We start from the raw sequence: 25,998 nt of genomic DNA, 5'->3' as shown, positions 1-25,998 counted from the left end.
TGTTTAAGGTAGCGATACTTAAACAGCTGCATGTGCTTATAAGAAGTTCTGTGGTTTGCAAAAATACAACAAGTTCTTGCATGTTAGCTTATAACAGTTCGGATAAGGAACAAGGGAGAGTGAATAAGTAGTCACAGACTGCTAATTCCAGCTGTAAGATGCTAACTCCTAACGAGGTGGAGACATCCTTTAGCCAAACATGGGGGACAATGAGGATGCTGAAAAGGACAGCCAGGAGGAGAACTGTCTCAATGGTGTTCAATATAACTGTAAGTGAGCATAATGAGTCAATAGCTAGCCACATGTGTTATGTGCTGTATTTAACATTAGCTGTGGCTACCGTTAGCCACAACTAACAGTGAACTGCTAGCTAGCTGGAGTTGATTACTGCTGTTTCTGGCTGAAACCAATATTCTTATGTACAGTGCTGTGTTTATTGAGCTAATGTTAGCACAGTGGTTCTCACACTTTTTCTGCAGTGCCCCCCTCTGATAGATAAAAATATTTTTAAAGCGGCCCCTCTCCCACCCATAGACTATAATGAACAGCGTCGCTCTGCCTTTTCCCATTGTATGGTTTTGAAGCCAAAATATCCCGTTCCAGAATGCAGACATCTTTTAAATTTTCTTCAGCCAGAGTCTGCGCAGTAGGGAATTTGTGTGTTTCCACGGTAACAAGCTCCGCCCTACAGCGTAGCGTCACATGGTCCTACTGAGTTCCTCTCTACGGCAGGTGTCAATCAAAGCAAACCCAGATGTAAAACCCCGTTTTTTAACTTCTAATAACTAACGAAAAAGAAACTCTTCAAAAGAGGCCTTGAACACAAAACAGTCAAATAATAACTACATATCACCACAGCGTACGGATGTGAGAAATGTTCGTACCACGTGTATTTATTTTTTAAAGTTTGACCACAGCTCCAATCCAATGAATTGGGGAGACAGAGTTTTTGACCTATACTGAAGCCAGCCACTAGGGGGAGCAGTTTTTGTGGCAGCCTCACTTTGAGCTGATCGAGATGACATCCATTTCATATACAGTCTATGTTCCCACCACACACATCAACACATAGATATGAATTAAAACATGGTATCACACACGTTCATTGCAGACAAAATCCTGTATCTTTAGAATTGTTTGAAACATTGTCTGTGACATTAAACTGAAAAAGCAACAAGCTGCTTTGTTTTTTTTATAAGGGAGCAACTGAAAGTGACACTGCAACATGCAACTTCCAATTTTTATTTGATTTGTTTGATTGTTTGTTTCCTCATTTTTTCCTCAGACACAATTTATTTTAGAAGTTGTGATATTTGTTGTAAAATCATTGTCAGCCTTATATTGACATGGCAGTTATTTTACAAAATTGGTCATGCTTTGCATTGTTTGCAGTGTAGAAGTGTGTGCACTGTTTTTATTAGGCCTTGTTACATCCCCTCCTGTCATAACTCTTGGCTCTCTTTTGGGATCATGCCTCCCAGTTTGGGAATCACCCATTGGTGAGACCAAGCAGGAGGTTTTAATGAATCTTCTTTGATACAATGCTATAGTTCTGACTGTGGTACAGTTGCTTTTTCTGGCAGCAAAATAGTATATGAGTTCACAGCAGTTTTTTGTACTGACTTAAACTTGAAGTTTGTAAGGTTATGTTTGTGGTTGTGCTGTTTTTAGATGTACTTGGTTTGTTCAATAGTAATATACGTATAAGGAAAATGCCTTTCTCTAGTCATTTGTAATAGTATGATACATATATAATATCTGTGTTCATTATTTTAGATGTGGACATGTTTTCATTGTGGTAAGGAGTGAAGACTTGTCTCTCATCCAGATATATTCTGCAGGTCTTCAATATGAGGAGGTTCATATGGCGGACAGCACTATAATTAGACAGATGAGGTAAGTGTTAAGTGACAGGCAATATGTGTGTAAGCATTGTCTTGAAGGACTTAGATTTAGGTAAATGTAAGACAAATAATCCTGAATGACTGATTGATTGAGCCAATATAGATTTTTAAAGGCAGGCTTATCAGTGAGTTAGTTACATAAGCCAGGTGGGTGCCATCACTTGAAGGAAGAGACATTTAAGGATTTCTTTCCTCTGTTCCACTTGAGAGAAAAAAATGTGACTCTTTATCCATTGATCCTTTAATGAGCAACTACTAACTGCACACACTCTTTGTCATGACATAACAGGCCCACTGTGGCTTCCAGTTCCAGCAACCTACAATTAAAGGCCAAGACTTTTGTGAATGGGGTCATCACACTTCAGAAATCTTCAAGACTGAAAGGTAGAAGGAAATAATTAGATTGCTTTTATTTGGAGGACATTTTTTAACATTTTCTGTCATTTTAAAAAGTTCAGAGACTCCATGCAACTTACTGCGAGAAAACCTTGCAGTTGACATTGAATGTGCATGCCGATTGAACCAACTCTCGTTTCTGCAGAGAAGGTTTCAGTGATTTTCAGACTTCTTGTTTACAGAGCAAGTGTGACAAATAAAGTTGACCAGAAAACAAAAACAAGACCACCTGACAACAAACTGTATGGCCCCTGAGTGGTTAGAAAGCAGTTTTCAACCATAAAGTAAGACTGGCATTTTTCTTTTTTTGGTAAAGACAACTTAAAAGTAGAACATAGATAGAGAATATTACCTGAAACATGACAAGTGAAAAACTGCTGACTCCAGCCTCAGGTTATCCTCCAGCGATCCGCAGCCCCTCCCCCAGGCAGTGTTTGTTTACAGAGCAGTCAGATAGATTTGTCAGGACCACTGACAGATTCCCTCTTAGACGTCTCAGAGAGTCATAAAAACCAGAGACAGGCAGATAGATGAGTCAGGAGAAGCCAAACAGAGAGACAGGTAGTCAACAAAGACAGTGAGCGTTTATACAGATAGATATTAGGGCAAACAGAAGACAGACAGAAATGTCTCACCCTGGTGCCCCGTGATCATAATGACAGTGATTAAACATCAACTGCATTCAGTCTTTTATCACCTCGCATGTCTACAGTCTAAACCAGGTGCCCATGGCATGTGATGTAAGGATGTCTATTCTCTGAAGGAATTGTTTCACTGAAGTGGAATTTGCTATAAAAGTTAATGACCTATTAACTCTCCAAAAAAGGTCATGTGTCTGGTTCAGGCTTTTAAGGAAAAGGGTTGTTTACCATGCATAGTTAACAAGAGTCAGCATGGTACCTGTTTTGAGAAGCCATCTAGAGTTTCTGTGTGGAGGCTAAGAAATGTACCACTGTTAAAAATTGTATAAAGCATTTATTTTTCTGGGTTTTTTTAATGACTTTTTGGCTTTACCACATTAGCATTTTGTATGTGAGCTGTTAAACAGCCACTGTGTGTCTGTGTGTCTGTGACAGTGAATTATATTTTATAAAGTTGTGCTCAGTTTTGCTTTACTTCTGTCGAGCAGATTTCTGAGTTCAGTGTCGTTGATCAGTTATCTGATGGCACCTACAGTACCCAGGCAGTCACCTTCTTTCTTGTGTACCTCTTTGACATAAACAGACACTATGAGATAACAAGGGAGAAAAAACGACAACACAGATGAGCAGGCGACACCCAGATTATTGGATTAAACGGTCTGGAGATGTTTTAAAAACAAACACACCTTCAGATATTCTCCAAGTTCAGACGCTATGTTCAGTCACCATTAAGAGGCTTACATCTAAAAACACACTTTCTCATTCCCTTTCTTCTTTTTTGTGTTGTGACAGTGTGACATTTTAAAGGTACAACAGAAATCCCCTCAGTCAGATCAAATCTCATCCCCACCCTCAGCCCACAAACGAAAACACAATAGCACCAATTATCTCTCAGAGCCCCACACCCTCAGTCCCTTCACATGTTTACTCTGAGGTACAGCTTCAACATGAATCCCTGCACGCCAAAGTACAAAACTGACTCTATGTAATCATGGAAATGTAGGATTTAGATACTGTTATGTCATGGGAATACTTCTAGATCCCCCTGAGAAGCTCCAAATATTTATCTGTGGGATGAAAACAAAGTAAAGCATGCCAATTGGTGGGTTTTAGAAATATTAAGAAATAATTAGGATTAAATTAGGCAAATTAATGAAATAAGTTACACTAGTCAAACAAAAACAGAAATGACTGACTCATCTTAACATTGCTATAAATTGCATGTCTTCATGTTTTCTACTGTTTAGTGAAGTCTGACTGCGCCCTAGTGGACGGATCTTGTTATAGCAGTTGTCAAATAATCCAATGAGGAAAGTTAGATGTTCAGTTGAAGCCATCACAGTGAATGAGTGAAGTTAATCATAATGTAAGGGTCATTTTTCCAGGTTTAGTATATGGAGTCTAGTCCAGTGAAAAACAGAAGAAAAAAATGTACTAGAGTCACTTAAAAGGTAAAAATGTGACATCACTTTAAAGAAAAAACACTGTTTAGATAGAAAGATGATGATGACCAGTGGCTAGTCTTGAGCTGGTCAATTTTTCAGACAAAACACCTATGCCAAAAAACACATTTTCTCACTTGCACTTCCTTCCACAAGGATAATATGAATCGTAACAATGATAATGTCATTTCAGTGATCTACAAAAACTCAGATTTTGCAATCAAATTTTAAGGTGAGTCATAGTAACCTGCATCGTCCCCTGTCTCTGTCACTCTTTCAGCTGTTTCTAAATTCACCTCATCCTGTGACGTCAGCAACACTAGTTTATGCTGTCTAAAGTCACTAAAAGTCCACCATGTACAAGTTTGTTGAGCATTGGAGAATTTTAGTTCAAACACATCATAACTCATTTAACATAATGTTGATGTCCTCATAAATATTGTTTTACGAGATGAATATACACGTCTGAGGACAGTAGCCTTTTGTTTAAGCAGAAGCAGAACTCTTCAACTTTCAAAGAATCAAGGTTCAATTAGAAAACTTTGTTAATCACTTGGGTTGAGTTCAGAAAGTGAAGCAACACAACTTCTAATTCTAGTATCATCCAGACATGGAGTATTTGAGTTAAAGCCTCACAAACATATACAGATGAATCCACTTAGATTCTTATCTTAGGCTTATCACCTATTTATGTGAAAAAAATTAGACTTTGTTCATTCATAATTTTTGTAGGACCTTTTTTTTCTTACTACTTTTTCTGTCCAAAGTATGTAATGTTTGTTTCATCATTATTGTGATATAACTCTAAAGCATGTCAAAATTTTACAACCAAACATTTATCAGGCTAACTAATGACAGGAGTATAAACATTGTCTGTGTTTATCTGTTTTTTAATTGCAGATTAGAGATTGTCTCATTTCCAGTAAGACCCAACAGCTGATCCCATCAGGGCTAAGCTAGTTTACGGGCAGACCAACTGAAGCTTTGACCTGGTGAACTCAAGATACACACTGTCCCACCAGCCAATCACAGATTACCCACAATCCTCTGTCAGACTTTCCCATGTGCAGGTGAGATGCTTCTCAAATTAAAACTGGGTGTACAGTTTTTGATTTTCATGTTCTAAAGTTATATGGCCATTTTAGCCTTCATTGATAGGACAGCTATAGAGAGATAGGGATCGTGGGGAGCAGAGAGCAGGGAAAGACATGCAGCGGACCAGTTCTGCTGCGACGAGGACTGACTTACTATGCCACCTGTGCCCCAAACTGAGTATATATTTCTGAAAACAATTAAAACATCAGGAGTGTGATGTTTGGTTAAAAACCAAAAAGGTATCTGTTATAAAAATAGTACAGTGTTTTCACTGGAGAACCTGTTATTGTCTCAGCTTTAGTCTTCGATCTAAAGAAGAGATAAACGCTGCAAAAAATGGACTAATGCACAGTTTAGACCATTATTATTATCTATCTGAATTTTGTAAGTAATGCATGAGTCATTATGAAAAAAAAAATTTTTTTTTTGAATAAGTTCTAAAAAAAAAAAATGTCATTATTGGGTCATAGTTTTTTGTTGTTTTTCTCAGATGCATCACTTCTTTAGTCTCATGTATGAGCGTCACATTATGAACAGGTTCATTGTAGAAGACCAAAGTCTGCAAAAGTCCTGTAACAAATCTCTGCCCATTCTGCATCTTTGTACTTTGGTACTTAATTGGTGACAGACAGTCTAATGTTGGTCTATCAGTGTGTGCAAAGTGTTATGACCATTGTGTTACGAGTGTGTTACGAGTTACAGAAGCTCAGGAGGTACAACATGTACACAGACAGCTAAAGCTTCACATCACACACCCTTGACATGCACACACACAAAGTGCTGTTCTGCTCTGCCAGCTTTACAGCCACTGTCTGGACCCTGTAACACCTCTTTACCTCCTGTGCTGGCTCAGTGGTGGCACGATTTGGCCCCCACCACTACGCCTCCAAGACAGTTACATTGATGGCATGGCGTAACTCAGAAATCCTGCCTTGAACAGACAATCTAAAACGAGCTTTTGTTATTTAAAGTGTTCTGACAGGCTGTCCTCCGTGAGGTCGGCCAGGACATCAGGTGTATTGTACTGATTTACATTAGGGACTGTAATTGGCTTTAGCACATGCTGCCAGTATGTTGCATCACATCAACAAGATTACACACCAGCTATAGAAACAAACAGAGAAAGACAGTCATCTTTGCAATCCTAGAAAGACATGGCTGCTGGTGTGACCCTTGACCCCAGGACAGGCTAAGTGGCCTTACAGTTGATTTGGTGTAATAGGACTAAAGTCTGTGAGCATCAGGCCATTTGTAAGCCCATTACTGCTCAGTGCGTATTGTGTCGGGTTTGGATGCCTTCCCTTGAGCCACTTACCTGTCCAAAGTGCAACTTGTTTTCAACCTTGAACTGCTACCATGCGTGCTAACACTACAGACAGCAGTTTCGTTTTTTACTTTTTCAACCATAAAAACATTTTTAAAACACATTTTGAGGTAGATTTCATGCTATATCTATTTTTCATCAGAAAAGACAAAAAAGGCCAATATTTGTTTATAAAAAATATTTTATTTTGTATTCTCACATTTGCTTAAAACACCACAGCATCAGTAAGATGTTCATTGACAAAGAATGGATGAACACAGAGTGATACAAGTGGAAACAGATCAAAACAGCAAATGCAAATCTTTAAAACTGGGGATGTAGGTTTATCACTTTCTTAGCGTCATTTTCTGAAATATTATTCTTTTGTGCATCTGTCCATTCATTGCACACTATCACTCTCACATGCACACTTTCTGTCACATGCACTCTCTCATTCTCCTCCCTCTTGCTTTCCAGCTCAGCTTCACACCCTCCATCACTGTTTTTCTTTAGCAGGCTCCAGACTGCAGGACAGGCTGAAACTCTCCAACCATGCAGATCTCTTCCTGTTTCTGACGGACGATGCGCTGCATGGCGGGAGGCAGGCCGCGGGGGTTTCTGGAGAAGATGAGGGAGTATCCATCCTCGCAGCTGCCATCTTCCTTCAGGGTGCGGCAGGCGTAGGTGATGGCGTAGTTTTCGTAGTCGGTGTCAATCACCCAGTAGTTGTCACCTGGTTGGGCAAAGGAGGAAGGGAGGAGTCAGAGGTTGCACAGAGTAAGATGGGTGAAAGGGTGAATTGGTGCACAGCTTACCTCCACTGGACAAGTAGGTGGCCAGGCCCTGGTAGTTCATGAACATCTTGCCGGGGGTGGTGGGGTCGGGGACAGTGTACTGGGCAGCCATGTCAGCACACACAACCCAGAAACTGCAACACAATGTGCAACACATATATTAGTATTGTTGGAGAAAATGTGTAGCTATGTCCAAGATTCTGTACTTCTCCCTCTCTCTTATTCTTTGGCCAATACAGAGGTCTACATGAAGAATGCTAATCGTTTGGGCTCAAATAAACAACTGCATTAAACAAAGAGCAGCACAGGGGCTCATAAGGGAAACTTTGATTTTGATAGATTAGCACTAAAGTGTTATAGGCAGCTTAGGCAAATACTCTCTGATCCTCTTGCTTTTCTATGTTTTCAACGCTGCCTAGAAAAAAAAGGACTAATGAGTTGGGTAGAGGAATAAAAAACAAACTGATTTTATTGAGAAACTGGGCAAATTGTGTGAAAAACCATGAACCTCTTTCCACAGAATTCAAGCAAAATAAGTTGGACAATAACTGTATCAATCAGGAGCTTTTACCTCTGCAACTTTAAACATTTTTATTTTAACATGCCGGATCAGGACCATATTTATTTTGGAGTGCTGTATATGATTTTAATGAATCATATATACTTTTCAGACCCTGTCATGAGCACTTGAGTCAGTTGAAGTTCTCACGTTTGTGTCTAAACTGCAGCTAAGCTCACATTCCTGTGTAAAAACCCTCCTCTCAAACCTGCATTTCTTTCCTAATCCTACATAATCCAGGGAAAACTCAGCTTGTAGCTAATGCTGCTCAGAATGTGCTTTTAGAAAATTATACATGTGCCTAGCTTAAATCTTGGAGTGGATGTTGAGCAGGACCCAGGCCACTTTCTTAACTACTGACCAGTTCTAATCCCTCTGGGTCTTAGTGTCAAGAAGGTCTTTGTGACCAATTTGACCCTTCGCCCCAAAAGATGATGATTAGCCAGCTGGTTTTGCCTTCGTAGAAGTGAATTTTATGATTTTGTTTTAAAGAAGTCTCTCTCTGTGACTCTGACTTACCCGAACAGAGTGACACGTCCTTTGGAGGAGGCGACCATGGAGCCGTCATCGTCAATGGTGTACTCGGCTGAGATGTTGTCCTGCAGGAACAGGCCCTCTGGATCTTTCTTCTGCAGTGCGTACCACTTTCCTACATACTGTCATACCAAGGATAAAAAACAAGTGACATTTAGTAACTTTTTTCAACTTTTCTTATTAAACTTTATGCTATTGTTTTTCAATTTACTCACCCTCTTGGGGTCAAAGTCCTTTTTAACTGTGAAGCTGTCAACGACACAGGAGGCAGAGAAACTGCGTTCTACGCAGGACAGGACGATCAGCAGCAGGGCCAGTTTAGAGGATCCCATTCTGTGAGCAACATACATGAAAATGTATTGGTCCAAGGCTGTTTTTACACATTTACTGGATACACATTTTTGTTTTGGACAAAATAGTCCAAAAATATTCCATAAATATTTCAATAACCTCTGATAAACTATAAGTGCACATACACCACGACGTACCCTGTAATATTAGACAGGTAAGCAAAGTCTAAAAAAAAAATCCGGTGTTAGAATGCCTTCAAACTGTATCACAATAGTATTGTTTGTTAGAGTTTTGATATATTACTTCAACAGTTATAGAGCCAATTCAAGAGAAAATGTACATCCCTCACACAGCCTAATCTCCCATTCTGCTCATTACCACTTATTAATTTCAAAGAATCTCCAAACAAGTAACTGCAAGGACATTTAAAATAAGAATCTATGTAAGAATCTTACCTGTTTCAGAAGGAGGCAACACAGATCAAAACTCAACAACTTTCTGTATGGTTATCCAGCAGAATGGGTCCTGTGTCCGTGACAGCCTTTATATACACGCTCCACAGACAAGCTTACGGCTGATTTTCATTGCTTGGAACTAAATAAGGTGCTTAAATCTAGAGGTAATCCTGTTGGGTTGAAATCCTAACTGTAATCTGGCTTATATGTTCAAACCTACCCAAGAGTTATAATAAAAACAATCAGACCTTTATGTAACTGACTGGAAACACAAGTAAACACATGCATATATGCCAGGGATGAATACACATGAGCTGAATATACAGCTACAGCATGAAATGCTCAATATGACCATGATTGAAGTTTGGAGTGAAAGTTATTTTAAGATTTTAAAATTGAAAGAAAAAATTATGAGGGAAGTTAGAAGTGTAGTGGTTGTGACTGAGAATAGATCAGAGAAGCATACAGCAGGCAGGAAGAAGCGTGACTTCAGCTGCAAGCAAACTAAAGCAGGCACCTTCCTGCACGTTGGTGCGGAGGGGTGGACATGTTCAGGATTTCTTAAGAGTGTAACTGCCCTGGACAAAAATCAATATAACTTCTAAATGTTTCAATTTTGCCACAGTTTACTTTACTGGCTCTCTCTCTCTCTTTTTATCGATCAACCACCACTGCTCACTCTCTCACTTTCTTTTGCTCACAGCAGAGTGAGGATAGGTTTTTTTACATATAGGCTTCAGTGCTTTTGGTTACAACTAAATGTAAGAAATGGGTATTGTAAAGTTTGCAATCACACATGGTATTGAAAAGTATCAGGGAATTGAACATTTTGACAACTTAATGCAAAGTATCTATTACACAATAGGCAAAAAAGACAACATATGGAAGATATGTTTTGATTAACTGAGGAATGGAGTTAGCTTGTTTGTTTTTGCAGATTATATTGTTCTTTCACTTTTGGAGACAATGCAGAAAAATCAAGCCAATATCTGTGATAGAAAAGCTGTTTCCAAAAGGGAGTTTCTGATGACCACAATAGATACTTAGAGGTTTCTTTGCTAGGTACAACACAGATGTGAATGTTCACAATTCTAAGCATGTGCAGGGTCAAGAAGATAGCAAAGTAAAACACAGCAAAATTTGAAATAATAATAATATGATAATAATAAGATGTAATAATAATCTTTAGCCTACTTATATATTGCATACAAGCCATTTCTTGTCTTTTCAAACAGTGATTACCTCATAAATTGGCGTTCTCTTTAGGAACAGATGAAACAGTTTAACCTTATATCCATGCTGAGTTAAACAGCAAAGAATAGGAGTTCACAAAATGAAAGGTGTGCTGTATGAAAAAGCACAGAAAATGATCTGAAAGTTGTCAGACGTAAGGCTGAATTCTATTAATATGCACGCATACTGAGATATACAGTGTTACAGTTTAAGGACCTGGTCTGAAAGGGAACTGAAACAATGTCTCATACCATTAGAGAGAGTAAACTGAAAATAAATAGTTAATTTGTCTTCCTGTTGTTGAGCAATAAGAGTACATGCCCCTCTAAGTTACCACAGTCCAAATCATTTCTAATACTGTTAAGTACAGGCTTATGTGCTTTATGGTATGTTTGCAAATGCTTTTATCATAGTGTCAAAACAAAGCAGGGGTATGATTCTCTGAAGCTTCAACTTTATGTGGTAATGCATGCACCAACACTCTCACCCACTCACTCTCTCTGCTGTGAACTTTTAAACTCTCATTTCCTGGATTAACCTCAGTCACATGAGTCTACTGCTTGCATAATACAGCATTTAATAACACCCAGTGTTTTCCATATCTACAACTTTATCCTTTTACGCATATGCCTCTCTAAATTAAAAGTTATTTCATGTATTTCTTTTGTACAGAAAGGAGTAAGTGCATCACTGCTGACTTATCACTCACTGTTGGTAAACACGTCTAATCAGTGAGGGTACAGACAGTCAAGCCAATTAGGATCCAAAATAGAGTTTAAAGTCCTTCTTCTCACCCACAGAGCTCTCAGTGGTCAGGCACCAATGCTCCTCGTTGGACTCTTACGCCTCTTGATTCTTGATAATTATGTTTCAGAATGCATGGCTGCTTGTAGTACCTAAAGTTTGGAAGAAAAGTATGAGAGGTAGAGCCTTCACTTACTAGACCCCTCTCCTTAGAATCATCCATAATTTTTATATAAGGAAGGCTAATTCCCTCACTACTTTTAAGAGTTGGTTAAAAATGTCCTTTTTGATCAAGCTTCCCAACTTTGTTAAAACATGTTGCTCGATCAAATTTAAAATGAGCATATATTTTTCATAAAACAGTTATCTAAGGGGTTGTTTACTCTACAGAAATAGCTTATGGAAGGTTCTACTTCTATAAATAGATAGATAATAAATAATATGAAGAATGTAAAAAAAAGTTTTATCTTAAGGACTAATTTAAACCCAAAGGTGGCTTCATTAATAAGCATGTTCCAAGCTTCAGGTTACAGTTATCGGCTGGTTTTGATCGGCTGATAACACCCAATTTAAATCCATCATGTCTATGAATTTGGCTCATACTCACATAGTCCTTGAAAGAACTCTGATCACTCAACTCAAGTCTGAACAAATGCATGAGATAACCAATGGTTTAACAGCAAAGATGTTAAGATATGGGTCTGCTACCATCTTGTGGTCAGTGTCAGCATCACAGCTAATAATTATGTGTATGTGTAGATGTAGTGACATGGAACAATAGATTTAAGTCAAATTATTGAAAAGGGTATATTTTTTCTGTAAAAATCAAAAGAATATATTCATATTTCTCTAGTTAAGTGGTATTTTTTAAACAATATTTACACAGCCCTATCTAAGAGCAAAATAAGTATTATGAAGGTACATCCCAAACTGAGTTTCCCTCCTCCAACTCTTAATTATCATTACTTTACTGATCACAATCGTAGGACAACTAGAACCATAAAAAGTGTTTCTTTTTAACAACAATGAGATTAAACCCACTGACATCTCTTAACAGATATCAAAGCTCTCAGATGATATATCCCACTAGCTTTGTTGAGCTGAAATATATATAATTCCAATCTGAATAGCATTAGCATGCTTAAATACAACACAAAGATAATAAACCTTGTTGACATTATTATTAGCATATTAGCATTGCCATTGTGAGCTACAAAGTGTCGACTGTTATCCATTGTTCATTGTCCAACTGTTTAAGATTAGATTAAGATTAAGAATATGTTTCAGCACTGAATGGCTTCACAGTGACCATCCTATGCTCAGTTTTAGTGGCTTTACACAGGAGACACAACAAGTCCACACACACCCACACACACTCTGGAGTTGCTGTAATCTATTATAGTGAAGACAGATTATCTATTTGACCTTTTGTTTAAGGTGTTTATGGAACCTTATAATAGACAGGACCTCCCTGTTCTGAGTGAAAGGATTTACTTTCTCTTTTTCCACTTTGGGTCTGTGTGTGTTTGTTGTTAATCTAACCATTTCTCATAAATGTTGAACTGTTATAATACATTTAACTGTCTTTACAATTTCAGCTTTCTTAGATCATTGCTGAACATCTATCACATCCCTATAATAATGACAGTCACTGCTGTGGAAACTCAGAAATGCACTACATGTAGACTACTAAAGAGAATGCAGGGAGTTTGGGGTGCTGAGATAATCAGCTAGTGTCCTAACTAAATAGGGCTTATGCCAGAGGAGGCCTTATTTAATAAGGACTTAAAGAGCTTGTACTGTTGGACCTGTATGTGTGAGAGTGATGGAGAGAAAGAGAGTACGGTCTGCAACACATAGCAGATAACATTCTTTTTATTAGACAGGTTTAACATTTTTATTAGGGGTGTTATATTTCTGTACGTTGCCAGACAATTCTGATATCTATTTCAAAAATATATGTATATTTTCTACATTATTTTGTTTACTACTTGAAGATTCAAAGTTCCTTTTTGTGCTGTTTTTGTACTTTTGCAAGCATTTATTCGAGACTGATGAAATTAGATATAGACTTAAATTATTCTGTTGTAAAGGCTCACTTAAAATATGTGCATATGAAATGCTTATTTGGATTCCAACCTGAGATTGAAAATTCTAGAGTATATTAAAAAGAGAAAAAGGAATATGTTGTGCAAAGCATTCTGCTAACCTTAAAAGCCCATGTGAAACAGGGGCATGTAAAAGTTGATTTTTCTGCCGATTTAAAGCTCATTGTTTATATTATCTATGCACACTGTCAAAGTAACTCTGGATGTACTGAAACACACTCAATCATTTGGCCCACCTATCCATTACGATGATCAGCTGATGAGTTTAGCACAGGAAGATCCCTGCTAACCTTCAGCTCTATCTGCTGATGACAGAAGGATTGCTTGGATTCAGCCCTCTGCCTTCTCCTCAGGGCTCGCCTGCACTCTCTCATCCCACTAGCAGGGGGGGATTATTTTTTACCTGCTTTTGAATGTGTCTGCTTCTTTTTTTCAGCCTTTGTGATTAATACCTTGGTCATTTTTTTTCTTTGGAGGATAAACCAGGAGACTGACTGCAGTGTCTTTTGTTCTACTTTACTTTTCTTTCTGCTCCAAGAAGTTGGCGGCAGCTCTTTTAGAGCAGATCTGGACCGAGTAGGAACTGCATCTCTGAGCTGAAGAGAGAGAAGACAGGAGCACTTTGGGAGAAGAGGAGGAAGCAGGAACCATGGGTGTTCAAAGGGAAGATGTGGAAAAGTTCCTGAGAGAGAACCCTGCGTTTGCTAAACAATACTTTGCCAAGACGATGAGTGCTGCCTCAATATCCAAGGCATCAGGACTCCCAGAGAAACAGATCAACTTCAGCCAGTATAAGGAGCTCAGTCAGGTAAGTTGTGGTTTTTATTAATTATGAATAAATAAGGTTGGCAAGACAGTATTTACCTAAATGAAATCCAACTCAGTATTTACCTAAATGAAATCCAACTCCTTCGATTATTAGAAGGTGTTACTGTTTTCTTACTAAAGCTAAACTCTAAAATGTCACTATTTTTCTGTTTTATGTCTTTTTCAAGTTTGAGGAAAGCCAAATCATGTACGACCTGATCAAAGACATGCAGGAGAATGTCAACATGGAAAAGGTGGTCTTCAAAATCCTAAAGAGAATCAGCGCGCTCATCCATGCAGATCGATGCAGCTTGTTTATGTACCGACAGCGGAACGGCATCGGAGAGCTCGCCACAAGGCTCTTCAACGTCAACGCAGAGGCACAGCTGGACGACTGTGTGGTGCCACCGGACTCTGAGATCGTCTATCCACTAGACATGGGAATAGTCGGCCATGTGGCCCTAACCAAGAAGACTGTCAATGTTAAAGATGTCGCAGAGGTAAGGAGAGAGTTAGGGATCATTGGCTATTATCTGGCAACCATATATGGCTTTGGGAGACGTGGCAAACTTCTTTGTATTTCCAGCATAGCAGTAAGCAGTAAATGACTTGTATCCAAGAATTCCATTTTGGCGTCATTGTTTACAGGCCAGGTAGAAAATTGTGAGGCAGTCATTTTCAGATCAAACACAAAGTAAAATTGGCCATACTGTATGGTGAGTCTCAGTTTCACCGTAAATAACACGTTACACAGAAGATTTACTCTCACTACCTTCAGAGGTCGCCCTGCTTCAGAGATATGAGCTCATGTTACAAACCAACCTGCAATTACCTGACCTTAAGTTTGCTGCAATCATGATGCAGGTTTGTAAAGAATAAAATTGCAAGATGTGTCAGGTCTGTTCTCAAAGGAGGAGGAAACAGCTTTTAAAATGCTTGTTTGCTAAACGGAAGTAAGATCTAACACTTGTGATGCATTAAAAGGAGTTGGAAAATCAAAATGCTGATTGGCTTTTACATCAAAGCTTTGAGCAGATTGTCAGCTTGAGTTTAAATATTTGATCTTGAACAGTTAGTGAGTTGCACTTGCAATGACATTCCTGTTAATAAAGATAAATACAATGTTGTCGGATAACTGCCAATGGGAGCCAGGATATCATGCCGTCTGCTTTTGCTCTCCACATGGACTGGATTTTCTGCTAACACCAAAGCCTGCTGATATGTGATTGGTCAATACTACTCAGATTCAAAACATACTAAAAACTGGGACCAGAACACTTCGCATATTAAAATCCAGACCTCCAAATAGACTTTCTATATTTATATCTTCATCTGTAGATAGAGATCAATGATAATTAAATGCTGAACAAAACTCAGGCTGACATATTGTTGAAATATGAAGAGACATGTTATCTGATTTTTATAACTAAGACGTAGGTCAGAGTTAAAAATAGCATTTGCTTGGGAAAATCAACAGTACAGCTTATTTTGGAAAAGGTTAGGGTAGGGAAAGGGTGATTGCAATCTTACCAGTCACAAAAAAGAAAAAACCTTTCAAAAATCCTGACTAGCTTGACACATTTTTTTTATTTGACTTGTTCAAGATTATGGAAACTCTTGAAATGTATCATTAAAAAAACCCTGTATGATTCTATCTATAAAAACTACTATATGCTCTCATGAAGCTTTAATTTATGAGGTGGTTATTGATACCTCACTGGTGTAAAGGCACTGTGTGGAGAGGCCACTTTTTGAAAAACACTGTGTGTTAAAGTACAAACTATTTGTTTAATGAATCACACTGTGCTTGAACCCCATCATGGCTGTGGTCAGGTGATAGCAGAGTAAGTCACAAATACATAGCTATACTTGACCAAGTGAGCATATTAATCCCCTTTCAGACATAATCCATTTATAATTCAGATCCCATCAGTCCCTGCTCAAATTGTGGATTAGGCGCCTCTGGCATTTAGTCAGCAGGAATCTAACACAGATCAAACTAGTCGCTGTGTCAGTACACTGTATCCAATAGAATACCTGTAGAAGTGTTTAAAGATGTTCAGCTGATGACATACTGTTCTCATTTTACTGCAGGTTTATGATAAAAAAACTTTAACTACCAAGCAGTGGTGACATGCTGGTTGACTACAAGGAAGATTTTGTTTTAAATCAATTCAAAGAAAAATACAAATTTGGAGGAATGTAATATATAGTTATAGATATAGATATAGATATAGGTCTGCAGATGTGTGTATGGAAGTATATTTTATATACACTCAACGTGTGTATCTTCTGTCCTCCAGAGCCAGCACTTCAGCACGTTTGTGGATGAACTCACAGAGTACAAAACCCGGAATATTCTAGCAGCTCCGATCATGAACGGCAAAGACATGGTGGCTGTGATCATGGCTTTAAACAAGACCTCAGGACCTCATTTCACCGCTGAGGATGAAGATGTGAGTCCCAGTGGTACAAGAACCATCACAAAAGCACACACAAACAGGGCAAAGTTTGACATACATAGACGTTATCACAGAGCTCAAAATAACATCAAAGCTTTTGTAAGGGTTTTGATCCTGCTTATAGAGATGATTACACTTGCTATAACATACTGTAAATATGCTATTGCTATTACTATTACCATTATTGCAGATGGAAGGGAATTTCTGAGCAGACAAGCAGAGTATGAAGGTCTTCATGAATGAGACCAGCCTTTAATATATACAGGTCCTTGATCCATCATAGATCAGGATGACGTCTCAAGCTTCAAAATGAAGGTTGTCAAGTCATTTATGTATTTAAAGCTACAGTGCACCTAGATTGTATTGTGAGCCTTTCACTATTATCATGGGCAAACTTGAAGAAAACTTTGTTCTATACATTATTTGAATGTCAGAAGCAGGAATCAAGCCTCTTCCTGTACTGCTATTCTTTGAAAGGAAATGTGTAGAAAGTAGTTTAAAGTGATGCAAAACTTTCATTCAGGGTTGTTACTGCCCTGGAAATCACCACTACCTTAAAAGGAGTTGAAGGCAATTATCAGGCATGAAAAAGTAAACCAATCTTCTTTATTTAGGAAAAACAAAATTTTGATTTTATCCCCTCAAAATGCTTTTTCATGAAAAGATTGTCATTTTAGTGTAAATGAGCATAAAACAAGAAAATTTCACAATGCTTGTTCTTATCAATGTCTGTACACGTTTACACTATAACATAAGATATTTGACTGAACACAAAATCATTTTGCTATATTCACTTATTACATGTGTGTTATGGCGTACCTTTTATGCAATCATATCAGAAGTTTTGTCCTCATCATGTGTATTGTCAAGGTTTTTAAGTTTGCCTTGTTTCTTTTATTTGTCTTTTTAGCTCTTTTTAAAGTATATGAAAATCGCAACCTTGAACTTGAAGATCTACCACCTGAATTACCTCCACAACTGTGAGACACGTAAAGGACAGGTGAGGGATGTTGATCTGTGCATTATTGACTTCAGTCACCTCTAGAGTTTGGCGTTTCATTCTCCTTATTAGATTTAGTAGATTTTCACTACATGAAATGAAGGCTTGTTATGATAAGCGTATGCATGTTGCCTCCTCTAGCTGCTGCTGTGGTCTGCTAACAAGGTGTTTGAAGAGCTGACAGACATTGAGCGACAGTTTCACAAAGCCTTGTACACGGTCCGAGCCTACCTCAACTGTGACCGCTACTCTGTGGGTTTACTGGATATGACAAAGGATAAGGTGCTGTACCTCCTTTTTACTTTTCCTGTAATATCCTGTTTTTTCTGTTCACAGTTTTATCCATTTGAAAGGCTGACTTTTTAATACAGTTCTTTGTCTCTTTTCCCTTTTAGGAGTTCTTTGATATCTGGCCAGTGTTGATGGGAGAGCAGCCGCCATATTCTGGACCTGTCACTCCTGATGGCAGAGTACATTTGTTTGTCTTACTAATTTAAAATAAGCAACCCTCGGCTTGGCCTTCTTAATGTTACACTTGGCTTCCTCTACCACTGTCTTATATGTAATCTCTTTTATTTTCTCCAGGAAGTGATTTTCTACAAAATTATTGATTATATATTACATGGAAAAGAAGATATTAAAGTAATACCGTGAGTAGTGATCTTTTTTAAAGCAACATTTAGGCCTAATATGGGCTCACATCTGTTAAAGTAGTCGTCTTGTCTGTATCACACAGCACTCCGCCTGCAGATCACTGGGCCTTGAGTAGCGGCCTGCCTACTTACGTTGCTGAGAGCGGCTTTGTGAGTTTTTTTTCCATTGAATTCCCACAAATTATTAAAACAGTCACAGCCAAAGCGAAGATGTCTTTTTACTCACACTTAATGAATCTGTTTTATTTCTGCTCCTTAGATTTGTAACATTATGAACGCAGCAGCAGATGAGATGTTCCAGTTTCAGGTAATAGACTCAAATGAGACCACCTCTGCTGTAAAGGAAGAGTCCAGATATTTTCAGTGGTATTCATAAAGCATCACTGTTTTGCTTGTTGCAGACCGAGCCTCTTGACAGCAGTGGTTGGACCATAAAAAACGTTCTCTCATTGCCAATCGTCAACAAAAAAGAGGAGATTGTGGGAGTGGCCACTTTTTACAACAGAAAGGATGGGAAACCTTTTGACGATCAGGATGAGCAGCTCATGGAGGTAGCTTTTATTTCCTCTTAACAAAAGCAACTGTCTTACATTAATGTGCTTCTCTAGAATTATTTGCATACATTAAACAGTTTGACATCATGCCTGATGTGTAAAGTTTATATTATACTGATGGTAATGATGTCCTTTTTCTCAGGCTTTGACTCAGTTCCTAGGCTGGTCTGTTTTGAACACGGACACTTACGACAAGATGAACAAGCTTGAGAACAGGAAAGACATCGCTCAAGACATGGTGCTCTACCATGTCAAATGTCGGGATGATGAGATTCAGAACATCCTGGTCAGTGCTGTTTTTGGTTTTCTTCCTGTTAATTCTTTGTAAATATTAGAATATTATGTTTGAAGAAGTTTTACAACTGTTTCTGTGTTCTCATTTCTCCCAGAACACCAGAGAGGTTTATGGCAATGAGCCCAGAGAGTGTGAAGAGGACGAGCTCCTCGATATCCTGGTAACACAGTCACTGAAGTGTCATTACATTTTACCGCATTGATCCGAATATAGCACGACCTTGATTATCAGATGACCCCCTCATTGTTAAAATCTCCTGCCAATCTCTTAGAAACAGCTGCTAAAGAACCACAGTGAGATTTTCTGTTACTGCCAACAATTTTAAGGCTGGCCATCTTCAGACATTACACTCTGTGACACCATATTTCAGTTCAGTGACAGAAGTTCAATGTCTCGGCTACATTGATAACCCTGATCATGACATCAGCGTCATAACCCAGCCTCAGTTGATAGTTAAGTTGATAGTTGGCTTACTTTGAACTACTTTGTTCAAGACGATCACTGTGCCTCTCCATCTTACATCCCCCTGGTGCTGTAGTTGTGAGTGACGCATGGCCTCAGTCATGAGGGGTGCACTCACTTTAAGGGGCACCATCCTCTGTTGTGAAAGAATAAGGGCATTCAAAAGTCAAGACCCCCAGTATAAGTATAAGATGATCCTGCTTTTTTAGATGCACTTCAAGGGAAAAAACTGTCTTATATTCAGGTCAATATGGTATTTGTACTCTTGTTTCTTATCTCCCAGATTTCTTTTAACATGCCTTATAAATCCAGTATAAACAGAATTGTCCTTCCACCATTGCAATGAGTGTTCTGTAAACATTGCATTGTCTCTATATTTGTTCTTTCATTTCCTTCTTAGAAAAAAGACCTACCTCCATTGATTAAGAAGTTTGAGATCTACGAGTTCCGGTTTTCGGATTTTAACTGCACAGAGATGGAGCTGGTGAAGTGCGGCATCCAGATGTACTATGAGGTCGGGGTGGTTAAGAAGTTCCAGGTCCCCCAGGAGGTGATCTAAACATACCAAAAACAGACACAGAGATTTATTCTTCATGACTTAAAAAGCAAAGGTCTGTGTGCTCAATCATTTTTCTCCTGCCAGGTTCTGGTCCGGTTCATGTATTCGGTCAGTAAAGGCTACAGAAAAATCACCTACCACAACTGGCGTCATGGCTTTAATGTGGGACAGACCATGTTTACTCTCTTAACAGTAAGGCTCTTCTACACCATTCACAATTCAATTTAAAGTAGCAGCTGTTGAGAGCACTAACATTCCTGATAACAATGCTTTTTTTTTTTTTCTCAGACGGGATTGTTAAAGAGATACTACACTGACTTGGAGGTGATGGCCATGATAACTGCAGGCTTCCTGCATGACATTGATCACAGAGGAACAAACAACTTGTACCAAGTCAAGTAAGTGGTCTTGGCAACTTGTTTATTGTTAGTAGAAAAAAAATGCACCCTTATACTTTACATAGCTTGGTAAATTAGTGCAACACTCTCTACCTTCTAACTGAATGTATACAGTTAAAGGTTCAGATGTATTGTCATTAAACAAAAATGTAGAAAAAGACGCACTGAAGGGTTAGAAGGGTTAAAGAGTAGCTGAGATATAGAGAGGGCAAATTGAACTGTCTTGAAATGGCTGCCAGTTACAAGAGGGCATGTAACAAACCATGTCGGGACTGGGATTCAATCATACAAACAGTGCAACGTGAACTATAGCCTCTGTATATGGGGCGCCTACTCCACCAAGTGGGCCAAACCAGAGCCTCAGCTTTCTTTCGTTTTTCGTTATATACCCCAGAATCACAGTGCAGAGGTTACCGTTAAAGATATTGCAATACCGAAAGTAAGATTGCAACCCTGCCCATTTAAAAGCCTATGAATGTGCGTTTTACACTGCGATATGCACTTACTTCTTACTTGCGGCACTAGTTGGCACAGGTGTTGTGCAAAAGGGAGGTATATGGAGTGTGCTTTAAGCAAGGACTAATGATACGTTATTGTTTGTTTTGTCTTGTTTTGATTCCTTTCAATAAATGGACTGGCATACCCAATGTCAGTGGCTGAAGAAGTTTTTTTTGCATTCCAAAGAGGACACATCTGAAACTCGTCATTTACAACACAACCACACGCACTTACATGATTGATGAGTTTAATTTGTTGTTGCAATGAAGTGGAAGAGTCACGAACAATTTCATTTAAATCTGTATTTTTGAAGATTAGAAAAGTATAAAAAACATAATGTCATGATACTCAAGTGTATCTTTCTTGAAAGTTGTTAGAGCTAATTTGATTCTGTGGCTATCAGAAGGACATCAGGTTACTAATCTTGATAGAAACATTGTATTGATTGTTGTGGATGTAGAGAGAACATTTGTTGTAAATGTCTCAAACCAACACTCTGAAAGACTTTTACACATCATCATTTAATTTGTCAGTGCTTTGGTTGTTTAATTGTGTTTATATCTGAGGAATTTCATTAACTTCAACAGATCTGGCAACCCTCTGGCCAAGCTTCACGGCTCATCCATTTTGGAACGACACCATTTAGAGTTTGGGAAGTTTTTACTGGCTGATGAGGTGAGACAGAAGATGTGAGCTAATGATGTTTTCCTAATCAAATCCCCAACCTGCTAACATATCTCTCACCTCTTGTCTTACCTGCAGACACTGAACATCTACCAAAACCTCCACAGGCGTCAGGTGGAACATGTGATTCATCTCACGGACATCGCCATCATCGCCACTGACCTGGCTCTTTACTTCAAGTCAGCAAACCTTCCCAATGGCCCATTCTGCTTGTCTATTCCTTCATTTTGCTCTAACTTTAAAAAACATTGAATACTAGTCCCTCTCTGTATACTTCACCAGGAAGAGAACGATGTTCCAGAAGATCGTGGACCTTTCACACACATATGAGGATGAGAAGAAGTGGGTTGACTTCATGTCTCTAGAAACAACCAGGAAAGAAATCCTCATGTGAGTACAACAAGCATCAAAACACTCCTTTATCCTTTTACATCTTTTTCATTCTCTTAATCATGACTGTTTCAGGGCCATGATGATGACTGCGTGTGACCTGTCAGCTATCACTAAGCCTTGGGAGGTACAGAGCAAGGTGAGATGCACAAAATTGTTTAAAATGAGGGACTCACTTAGAGTTTGCAGCATATGATGTGTTTAACTCTGTGTGTTATGTGTGTTTTAGGTTGCCTTGTCTGTAGCAGCAGAGTTTTGGGAGCAGGGTGACCTGGAGAGGACAGTACTGGAGCAGCAACCGATTGTGAGTTTACACAGTGTATAAGATATGAGTATATCTATTTAGGTTGTGTAAAAATGTGTCACGGTAAAGGTGCATAATAGTATTTCAATCAGGAAAGACTTAATTTTGAGTGAGCAATTATTTATTTTACAATATGAGAAATGTGAAATGCTTTTGCTGATTGGAGTAGTGAGGCCGAGAGCAGCATAGGGTAGCCCCCTTATGGAGTGTAGATACTGGTGGTGGTAGGGAAGGAAGGATGCAGGAGGAGCTGGACACTGATGAGACAAAATCAGAGTCGAGCGGGTGAAGGAGGGATGCAAGGCTCAAACTAAAATGATGACTGAAAGCAGAACAGAGACGAACGGACTAACATTTTTGGCAGCTGCAGGATAATTGGTCGATAGAGGTTGAGGCTTAATCTGGTTGGTTCAGTACTTGACAGAGTTAACGCCCATAATTAGCTGATTATCAGAAGGACTGAGACAATAAGATGGATTAATGTGAATTTCCTGTTTGAACTTGCACTGAGCTTTATCAGTGAATAACTAGCTAGGCCATATATGAATTGTATTAGCTTTCCAAGTTTTTGATAATTATTTTCTGAAATAGATTTCAGAAGTTTATAAAAAAAAATGTGATTTCCATCACGACTTTTACTGTTTGACTAACAAGCAAAGCCCCAAAATATATAGGTATATGTGTATATATAGATTTGATATAAATCTGATGAAAGCAAAACATTTTATATAGGTAGTTGACAAAATGAATGTAAACTTAATGTAATCAAGACCTTACCAGTATAGAATTGTAGACACAAGGCAGGGTGATGGCATGTTGATGCCAACATGACTTTGAATCTGATTTCCAGGTCAGCTAAGTACAAATAACATTTGAGAGGGAGCATGTTTTCTGACCTTTTCATGTGTCCTGTATCGCTGTGTCCTTTTGCTGTATTATGCTAGTATTCATAAGTGCTCAGTAACACTTACTGTTTCTCCCACAGCCCATGATGGACAGAAACAAGTCAGCAGACCTTCCAAAGCTGCAGTGCGGTTTCATTGACTTCGTCTGCACATTTGTCTACAAGGTAATAACTAAGTGTGAAAAAAATAAAAGACATTCACTTGTTTATTTCCTTCAACAAACATGAACAAGCCCTCCCTAAGTTTAACTTCTTGTTTCAATCTTTGTTCAGTTTTTGGTACATTATTTTATATTATTTTATTCCCAGGAGTTTTCTCGCTTCCACCCACAAATCCAGCCCATGCTGGACGGCATCCTGAACAACAGGAAGGAGTGGAACGCTAAAAAGGAAGAGTATGAGGCTAAACTCAAAGCCTTAGAGGAAGAGAAGGCTGCACAAGAGGCAGCCAAAGGTAAAGTGATACTTTGAGATTTGTTATAGCAGCTGCTAGAAAAAAAACCCTGTTATATCAATGTACTGATCTAAAAAACGCTCCTTGAATCTTGTTAGGTCCAACAAACAACCATGCTGGTGGAGGCTCAGGTTCCAAGACCTGTTCAGTGTGCTAAAGGACCACAAAGCTGTGCATATGATGCGACTGTAAATGGAGCACCTACAGTATGATTGACTACTTTGGGAGTCCCTGAGCTCCACAGCTAACTAATGTGACTGTCTTAATGTCAAGGGGGAAAAAAGTCAGATGGGAAAAATGATTAGAGAGGGCACACCTCTTAGGTTTTTATTCAGGAATACTGGATATGATTAGAGAGAAACCTGAAACTGAGAAAATGTCGAGTCATAGAAGGACATTAATTCAGGTGAGTGAAGATATTCAACCTAATCTTCCACACCAAGGGATGGTTACCTATTCTTATATACCTAGTTATAAATCTGGAGTCAAGATGATTTTTGGTATGTTTTTTTTCCCATCCTCATACACTACCAGTTTCTTTGCCTATTGGGTATTGATTTTAGTGACTGATGGTAGAAAAACTGTGTGTCTGTTTCTTTACAGTAGTTATCAAAGGACAAATTAAGAGGATAACATTTGTACATATATCTGTATAGCTGGTGATACCTTTGTAAACAATGTAAATTTTAAGAGTACATGCTGTACAGGAAAATCCTTTACTACAAATACCAAGTTAAATTTGAGAAAATATCATGCACGAACCTCGGTACTATGTATATTGTACATTCTTGCAAAATACATTTAATGTTTAAAAGTATACGTTCAGACAGTTAGCAGACAGAGTATTTATTAGATTCTGTAAATATATTTAGTCCTGTCATCTGATAAAACCCTGTACACTACTTCCAGTCAGAATTTGTTTACTATGATTTCACAGAGCCAAACATAGAAGAAAAGCTAAAGGCAGCTGCAGTAGATCATACTTCTAAATGTTGAAAGGTCTGTAGTTGCTTTCTTGTGATGCTTTTTAAATACATATGAGGGAGTAGCTGAAATATGTATATAATGAATATACAAGTTCTAATGTCTTATAGAATAAGAGCAGACTGAAACACTTTTCTGTTCTGGACATATGTTGTTTCCAGATAAGCTTATTATTATGCATATAATGATAATACTTTTTAAAGCACATAAAGCAACTGTCTATTTCCAACTGCTGCCAAAAATTACAACTCGTCTACTCTGGATGGGAAATTCATGATCTCCATGGATCGGTAACACCGTGAGAAGCAGCAGAGGTCAGCCCTAGCAACACTGAACAGTAACTGGGTTTGTGATCTTGGTACAGGGCTATGATAGGTTAAGATGTGTTTTGATGTGTCGACAAAACAGAACACAAAAATGTAAATGTGGAAAATGCCCAAACTCAAAAAGCATCGGGTCAAAGACCTGGAGGCAGGACAATTGAGGAAGTAGTGCAAAACATGTGCACATCAGGCACAGCTGCAAAAACAACTTCACGTCATGAATTATATATAAAAGCTTCCACCCTGTAATATATTATATTATATTAAGGTTTAGTCAAAATATAGATGATTTTCTCAGAGGTAAAAGTTGTTACCTCATAAAATCCTGAAGCGTTTTTTTTTTTTAAATATGTGAATCTTGCTTGCCTAAATGTACATATGTTAAAGCATGCCACATATGTTAAAAAAGAAGAAGTGTAAATCAGAGATGGCTGTACAATAGTCGACAGTAAATGTACCTTAATCTGCTTGAGATATTGGGCCAATTCAGCCTGGTGGTTGAGTTGCGTGCCCCATGTGCAGAGGCTGTGGTCCTCAGCTGGTCAACCCGACCATTCAGCCCTTTTCCCCCCCCATATCACTCCCCACTCCCTTCTGGTTTCCCTCTCTTTCCAGTCCTATCCTCTCTAAATGAAGGCATACAAAGCCTGATGATGTATTTTACAAAAGTAGCTTGAGATTTAACATCTTTAAATGAATGAATGAACGGTCATTCAGTAACTATATTTGTAAAATGACGGAACAATAAAGCAAATGTATTTTTCTGGA

At 38.4% G+C, this 25,998-nt stretch overlaps 2 protein-coding genes across 4 annotated transcripts; one reads left to right on the top strand and one right to left on the bottom strand.

Moving 5' to 3' along the window:
• The first annotated feature begins 176 nt into the window (after positions 1-176).
• pde6b (phosphodiesterase 6B, cGMP-specific, rod, beta) lies at positions 177-25,998 on the top strand. The gene is made up of 29 exons (XM_034708988.1): positions 177-269; positions 1,842-1,896; positions 2,194-2,288; positions 5,284-5,453; positions 7,295-7,465; positions 8,662-8,768; positions 14,038-14,307; positions 14,495-14,806; positions 16,610-16,762; positions 17,679-17,768; positions 17,910-18,050; positions 18,164-18,238; positions 18,354-18,418; positions 18,505-18,571; positions 18,681-18,728; positions 18,823-18,972; positions 19,118-19,261; positions 19,365-19,430; positions 20,133-20,282; positions 20,376-20,483; positions 20,580-20,689; positions 21,775-21,862; positions 21,950-22,050; positions 22,154-22,261; positions 22,337-22,400; positions 22,491-22,565; positions 23,551-23,634; positions 23,779-23,923; positions 24,022-25,998. The coding sequence occupies exons 7-29, from the start codon at positions 14,149-14,151 to the stop codon at positions 24,078-24,080; spliced, it is 2,562 nt and encodes an 853-aa protein (XP_034564879.1). The 5' UTR covers positions 177-269; positions 1,842-1,896; positions 2,194-2,288; positions 5,284-5,453; positions 7,295-7,465; positions 8,662-8,768; positions 14,038-14,148; the 3' UTR covers positions 24,081-25,998.
• rbp4l (retinol binding protein 4, like) lies at positions 7,058-20,244 on the bottom strand. Of its 3 annotated transcripts, none has more exons than XM_034708991.1 (5): positions 20,146-20,244; positions 8,884-9,001; positions 8,654-8,790; positions 7,597-7,709; positions 7,058-7,514 (listed from the first exon to the last, which is right to left on the bottom strand). In XM_034708991.1, the coding sequence occupies exons 2-5, from the start codon at positions 8,998-9,000 to the stop codon at positions 7,291-7,293; spliced, it is 591 nt and encodes a 196-aa protein (XP_034564882.1). In that variant the 5' UTR covers position 9,001; positions 20,146-20,244; the 3' UTR covers positions 7,058-7,290. The 3 variants fall into 3 exon arrangements, with proteins under 3 accessions (XP_034564882.1, XP_034564881.1, XP_034564880.1); XM_034708990.1 differs by lacking the exon at positions 20,146-20,244 and adding an exon at positions 11,442-11,543; XM_034708989.1 differs by lacking the exon at positions 20,146-20,244 and adding an exon at positions 9,415-9,672.

Source organism: Notolabrus celidotus, chromosome 19 (assembly GCF_009762535.1).
Source record: "Notolabrus celidotus isolate fNotCel1 chromosome 19, fNotCel1.pri, whole genome shotgun sequence".
Taxonomy (NCBI): Eukaryota; Metazoa; Chordata; class Actinopteri; order Labriformes; family Labridae; genus Notolabrus; species Notolabrus celidotus.
The sequence above is the reverse complement of the archived record's forward strand: the minus strand, read 5'-3'. Positions and strand labels throughout refer to the sequence as shown.

Excerpts from the sequence above, each read along its gene's own strand:
- rbp4l (XM_034708991.1), bottom strand. The coding sequence starts at position 9,000 with ATGGGATCCTCTAAACTGGCCCTGCTGCTGATCGTCCTGTCCTGCGTA. Across the intron at positions 8,791-8,883 it reads AGGACTTTGACCCCAAGAGG|TATGTAGGAAAGTGGTACGC; the intron begins GTGAGTAAATTG and ends TTGGTATGACAG. Across the intron at positions 7,515-7,596 it reads CACCTACTTGTCCAGTGGAG|GTGACAACTACTGGGTGATT; the intron begins GTAAGCTGTGCA and ends TTGCCCAACCAG.
- pde6b (XM_034708988.1), top strand. The coding sequence starts at position 14,149 with ATGGGTGTTCAAAGGGAAGATGTGGAAAAGTTCCTGAGAGAGAACCCT. Across the intron at positions 14,308-14,494 it reads AGTATAAGGAGCTCAGTCAG|TTTGAGGAAAGCCAAATCAT; the intron begins GTAAGTTGTGGT and ends GTCTTTTTCAAG. Across the intron at positions 18,729-18,822 it reads ATGAGATGTTCCAGTTTCAG|ACCGAGCCTCTTGACAGCAG; the intron begins GTAATAGACTCA and ends TGCTTGTTGCAG.